At 40.6% G+C, this 6292-nt stretch overlaps 1 protein-coding gene across 1 annotated transcript; it reads left to right on the top strand.

Moving 5' to 3' along the window:
- The first annotated feature begins 306 nt into the window (after nt 1-306).
- LOC122070962 (protein EARLY-RESPONSIVE TO DEHYDRATION 7, chloroplastic-like) lies at nt 307-5750 on the top strand. The gene is made up of 4 exons (XM_042635215.1): nt 307-1552; nt 1700-1866; nt 4941-5025; nt 5323-5750. Exons 1-4 carry the CDS (start codon nt 540-542, stop codon nt 5510-5512), a joined length of 1455 nt encoding a protein of 484 aa, XP_042491149.1. The 5' UTR covers nt 307-539; the 3' UTR covers nt 5513-5750.
- The last annotated feature ends 542 nt before the right edge of the window (nt 5751-6292 follow it).

Raw genomic sequence — 6292 nt, forward strand, 5'->3', positions numbered from 1 at the left:
AGTGTCAAGTGGATTCCAATCCAAGGGAGTCGACAAGAACTGATCCCTTCCTTTTATTAGTAAAGCTAGCGAGTTATTAGTATATCCATTCATTAGAGAGATGCTTTTACCTATCATATGATTCAACCACTAATCCTTTACTGTTCTCGATATTTTTAAATTAATGGGCCCGGCCCGTGTCCGTTGTCCGGGTCCGTACAAAGAAACCCATGATTCTCTAAGGCTTCGGTCTTCTCAATCCACGTGGACGGGTCTTATCTGAGCCCCGTTCTACCTCATTGGTGTGGTTTCCCCAAAAAATAAAAATAAAAAGAAAGATTCTGATAAATCCGCGGGAGGTGTCTGACAGTAATTGAAAAACTCACCGTCCACGGCGGCCCCGATCCATACGCGGCATCTGATGTCGCCAGCCACGTAACAGCTAACCGCCACTGAATCCCAAATCGATAAGCTCTTCGTCTTCCTTCGATCTCAAGTTTCTTCCTTTCTTATGAACCCCAGGTGGAGCTCTTTACCTCTCGCTTCTGTAAATCAGAACAATGGCTTCGAAGAATCCCCAAAACCATAGTTCTCTCTATCCCCAAATCATCGAATCTAATCCAGAAGCTACTTCTCCCTTCTTATCATCTAACACCAAATCTTCGTCTATGTATCCGGAGGTGGGTTCGTTGGACCCGTCGAAGGATCTGAAACCCTCTTCCTCCTCTTCTTCCTCTCTCTATCCCTCTCTGGACATGAGAGACCTCGTCGAAAATCTTTTCCCAGACAATGATGAATCTGTTAAGAACCCTAATTCTCAATCCCCTTCCTCCGCTTCAGCCCCAGTCGAATCGGTGGAAGAGGTTCTCATCAAGGTTCAAGGAGCCATTGTCCATCTCATCGACAAGCAATACAGCGTCGAACTCGCTAACGGTGAGCTGACAATCGTTCGCCTTCGGCAGGGCGAGAACGTTGTGGCTATTCTTGTCCGTATTGGTGATGAGATCCAGTGGCCTCTGGCCAAGGACGAGCCTGCCGTCAAGCTTGACGACTCCCACTATTTCTTCTCCCTTCGCTTCCCGACGGGAGATGGATCAGATTCAGGAGAGGATGAAAAGCATGGGAATGATGAGTCGGAGAATCTGTTGAATTATGGTCTGACAATCGCGTCCAAGGGACAGGAGAGCTTGCTTAAGGAGCTGGATGGTATTTTGGAACATTATAGTGCCTTCTCCGTGCAGAAGGTGTCGGGTAAAGAAGCACAGTCGGAGGTATTGGATGGATCAGTGGCGAAGGCGATCGCTCCGTCCGAGTTGAAATCAGAGAAGAAAAAGGAGGAGATGAAGGAGAGATCTGCGGCTTACTGGACGACGTTGGCTCCCAATGTCGAGGATTACAGTGGGACTATTTCCAAGGGGATTGCTGCTGGTTCTGGGCAGGTAATCAGGGGGATTCTCTGGTGCGGTGATGTTACGGTCGATAGATTGAAGTGGGGGAACGAAATTCTACAGAAAAGGATGGGACCCGCTACGGACAAGGAGATCAGCCCTCAAACTCTGAAGAGGATCAAGAGGTTTGAATTTTTATGGGTTTACCTTACACGTCATGTTTCTCAGTTTGAGACTTTCAATGGGTTTCCAATTCCAGTATGCTCTTTTTAGTTTTTCCCTCCCTTTTGTTTTATGAATTAAGAATATTTCTGGAATGTTGATCACTGCAGGGTTAAGAAGATGACCAAGATGTCTGAGAAAGTGGCAACTGGAGTTCTTTCTGGGGTGGTGAAGGTTTCTGGTTTCTTTACTAGCACTATCGTAAATTCAAAGGCGGGCAAGAAATTTTTCAGTCTCTTGCCGGGTGAAATCGTCCTCGCTTCTCTTGATGGATTTAGTATGTCATTCTTCCCATCATTGACCTCTACTTATATTAATTAACTAATGGTGGAATGTTTGAGGCTCAATTAATTTCATTGCTCATACCTCTGGCTTGTGGTAACTCCTATTTTCATTTATGCCCACATTTTTTGCATATGCCTTGCCATTTTGTTTTCTGTTGATCTATTAATCCTTCTTTTCATGGACTCTCTTTGTGTATTGTCTTCTGTGCTTATGTCTATGGCAAGGTCTTATTTATGCCCACATTTTTGTGTATGCCTTGCCTTTTTATTTTCTGTTGGTCTATTAATTCTACTGTTCTCTTCTTGTTTATATATATATATATATATATATCGTCTGTGCTCATGTCCATTGCAAGAATGTACTTCACATTAAGTCCTATACCTTTCTTTATAATACTAATAATGAGAATGGGGGTTGTATGTTAATTCACTCCATGCTGATTTTTGTATCACATAATTCTTCCTTTATTTGATGGCGATGCATGATTACCGCATTCTTATTATTTTGCTGGGTTTTACCTCTCTTACCTAAGGGAATTTAAAAATGCTATCATTTAGAAGTTGTAATTTTTTTAAGTATGCGTTTCAAGACTTGGCAATCGATGTGGCACTTGTGACAAAAGAATACCTGGAAATGGTTTTCCCAAGTAGATAATCATTTATGTGCGGATGAATGTATCTGGAATCACTATTATGGCCACTTTGACCATAATTAAGATTTTGTTTATTTCCATGCCCGTATGAATCAAGGGAAGTGAGAATTTGTACAATAAGATACCAATGTGATGCCCTATTCTGTGAGCCTGATTGTTTTGCATGGGTAACCTTTGGATGATCATGTTAGTTTCAGGGTTTTTTTATGCTTAGTCACAGAAACTATTAGATGCAGAATAGTTTATGGTGTCTTACGTGTATGGCACACTAATGGTTAGAGTCGTGAAATTTAGGGTTTGTTTGCAGGTTTTAGGGATGAAATCTGGGGTTATAAAAAATTCCTACCGTACATTAATTTACATGTGATGGAAAGGTGTAGTTGTGGGTAAGACAATCAGGCATGTGTGTGGGCTAATTCAAACCATCTTGGATTATAATTGGCTAGGGCTAGCCTGATAAACTTTGGTTGGGTTAGGGTAGATTTCTTTAAATAGCAGATTGACGTTCAGGTTAGGCAGGTTACAATTCAGGGTTTGTTCCCTTGTGTTGGCTGCAGCCCGATAAGACAAGCCCTATGTTAGCAGCTTCAATTTCATTGCTGCCAAGGTGATACTGATGCAGGAGCAGTTCTTTGGACCAGACCAAACCTGTTAGAGTTTCGACCGAGAACGGGGCCTGAATTGGGATTTGGGTCTAACATGATATTAGTAGTTTATTTATTTACTTATTTGGATTTATCTTGTAATCTTTTACTTACGCTAAAGTTCCACTCGATTTTAGTTATAGAGTTTTGAGTCCATTATAGATTTAGATTGAGTTAGATAATTAGGAGATGGAGTTAGATTTTAATATATTTCAGCATTAGACTACAATTTGGAAACTTTCAATTTCGTTTTTATAAATATGCTTGTAACCTTTCACCGAAAAAAAAAAATGCTTGTAACCCAATTCATTGGACAGATTGAAGAATGAAATATTTATTTGTTTGGTAGTAGCCTGCGTGGCTTAGGGCAGCTTGGCTGTCGTTCTTTTCACTCTCTCTCCTTCCCTGCGATCTGGTTCCTGTCCTCTTCTTCTCTTGTTTCTCTTCTACCTTCCATATTCTCTCTTATCATTAACTACTGTAGGCATGCACTGGACTGAAGAGCCAGCAAGGTGAAAATTTATTCGACCGTCCCTCTCTCAATTATCTGTGGTGCAGTTGGTTGGGTATAGTTCAATAGAATAGACCTCACACTTTGGGGATCGATTCTTTCCCCAAGTGACCTGAATCCTTAGATTCTAGTCAATACAGCCCACCCTATTGTTGCATCCACCGACTCTGCCTTGCTTTGCAACTGTATTGAACTAGTCCCATTCGAATCCTTCCATTCCCACCTAAATGGTATCTCCAGATTCTGGTTGAGTCCATTAAGCCAGGCAATTCTAACTCTGGTATTTCAGAGTTTCTTAAATCAGATTTTAAAGATTGTAATCAATTTTCCTATGCTGGTCCTGCCATAACACTCATGGGTGAAGGTTGAAGGCAACCTTTGGTGGTGTATTAAAGACCCTTTATTTTTATTTCCAATTTTACCCGTCTTAGAACTATTGGAATAAGGAATTTCCCAGTTTTGAACTTGCAAAACCCTTTCCTTTTTTTGATAAAAATTACTTGCAAAAATCATTTGATGCAAATGGGGCCTTTCTAATGTTTAAATGGCAAAGTTAGAGGTGGCAGTAAAGGCTTTGGTGCATATCGGAACTCAGTACTTTCAGTTGGATCCTTGGAACAGGTCTTTCTTTTATTTTTAAGTAGCAATTGTATTAGACAGATGTTCTTGGTAAACGTCATGCATATACAGGTTTTGGGTTCTGGGGCTTTACCTGTATCCTTCCCTTTCCCTATTCTACAAGCTTCTGCAACTTTGACTGTCCCTATCTTATGGGTGGCCTTGCCGGATAATCTCTCATTTCTTGGGTTTTGTGATTGAGCTATACCTTTTCTCTCAGAATTGGGCCAAAGGGTTTGGAGACCCTCCTGGGATCCTTAATTTCTCCCCTGCTTAATCATTTGTGAACTTTGATGTGATTACTAATGGTTCCAAGTTGTTACTTCTAGGCTTATGTTAGTGTTCGTGACAGCCAAGAAGAGCCATGAATGACATTGGTTGTCGTCAATACATAGCATTCATGGCAGCAGTAGTTGGAACATCGTTACTAGTTTCACGTGAACTTTGTGAATAATTAATGTTTTTGTGACGAAAGACTTGCATGCGGACATTGCACCCTGTTTTTGCTTGCAAAGAACATCCACTTGACCCTCATCCCACCTCCCCATTCTAAACTAAACTCTTGGGGTGTTCTTTAGTTGCAGATATTTAATTGCTGCATGCATCAGAAGGTTATTAACTGCTCATGTGTGTCCTTGCAGACAAGGTATGTGATGCTGTTGAAGTAGCTGGAAAGAATGTGATGTCTACGTCCTCGGTTGTGACAACTGGGCTTGTTTCGCAGAGGTATATCAGAAATTATGCTTTTGTGTAATTCCACTCTTGCTTGAAAATTTCATATTGACAAGAAATTTTAGCAATTCCTTAACCTTAAAAGCTGAAAATTCCTGAATTTATTTATTATATCTTTATATGGCTTGGTTGAAATAGATGAAACTATACCCAGTATTGCACTCTGTCGTTCAAGTTCTGATAGAAAGTGACCCCAACTGTAATTGCTTGGTTTCAGCAATTTCATGTCCGTGAATTGTTACATTACTGCAAGGTAGTATTGTGCATCACTGATTCATGTCGGTGTGGCAGGTATGGGGAGAAAGCCGGTGAGGCAACCAATGAAGGGCTTGATGCTGCTGGGCATGCTATAGGTACTGCTTGGGCCGTCTTTAAGATACGCAAGGCTCTCAATCCAAAGAGCTCCTTGAAGGCCTCATCCCTGGCGAAATCTGCTGTTAAAGCTAAAGCTGCTGAGGTGAAGGCTAAAAATTCAAAGTAATCACTGATGAGTAGTGGTAGTAGTTGTTTTGACTGCTGCTGTTTGTTATTCGTTGGTTGATAATTCATGTAACACCAAGTTGTTGTTTGGGTGGTGGAGATACGGAAGGCATGTAGGTGGAAGGAAAACTCAATGGTGTTACATATTCACCAGGTGAATCTGGTTGTGTATATTATTTTTTTGATTCAAAAAAACAAGAAATACAACCTGCTACTGGATGGAACTATTAGTAATATTAGATCTATGAACTAAAGCAGTGATAGCCACCTCTCTTACTGTACTAACGAGGTGGTAATTTACATCCTTCACAAAAAAAAAAAAAAATTGGTTTAAACAAAAGATCATGTAACTCCATACGGAGAGCAACGAGTCCATAAATTTAACCATAGCTTGCACGTCAGTCCAAATTTCTTGTTCGTCGCATCCATTTTTGGAAGTTACTTCTATCCCATAGAGAATTCACTGTGCCGCTGCTTCAGAGTCTATTCTTGTCATCGCATAATTGGCATGCTTCAGAATCTATTCTTGTCATAGCATAATTGGCAAAGCAAAATAAATATTTGTTATGTGAGAAAACTGTTGCTGCCCATCCAGAAATATTGCTATTTTTTGATGAAACAGCAGAACAAATGAGGATATTTTTGTCTATTGGGAGGTTGGGGGTAAGCACAAAATGGGGAGATTCTGGGATAAAACGGTATCTTGAGCGTGGTCACTCAAGGGTTTGGTCTAATTTTTCATATTAATCCAATACATAATTTGCTTAATGACAAAGAAGGG

This window comes from Macadamia integrifolia, unplaced genomic scaffold (genome assembly GCF_013358625.1).
Source record: "Macadamia integrifolia cultivar HAES 741 unplaced genomic scaffold, SCU_Mint_v3 scaffold_15A, whole genome shotgun sequence".
Taxonomy (NCBI): Eukaryota; Viridiplantae; Streptophyta; class Magnoliopsida; order Proteales; family Proteaceae; genus Macadamia; species Macadamia integrifolia.

What these genes read in the sequence shown, in the direction of transcription:
- LOC122070962 (XM_042635215.1), top strand. Translation starts at nt 540, where the DNA reads ATGGCTTCGAAGAATCCCCAAAACCATAGTTCTCTCTATCCCCAAATC. An exon ending in ACTCTGAAGAGGATCAAGAG is followed by an intron (nt 1,553 to 1,699) that starts GTTTGAATTTTT and finishes TGATCACTGCAG; the next exon opens with GGTTAAGAAGATGACCAAGA. An exon ending in CGCTTCTCTTGATGGATTTA is followed by an intron (nt 1,867 to 4,940) that starts GTATGTCATTCT and finishes GTGTCCTTGCAG; the next exon opens with ACAAGGTATGTGATGCTGTT.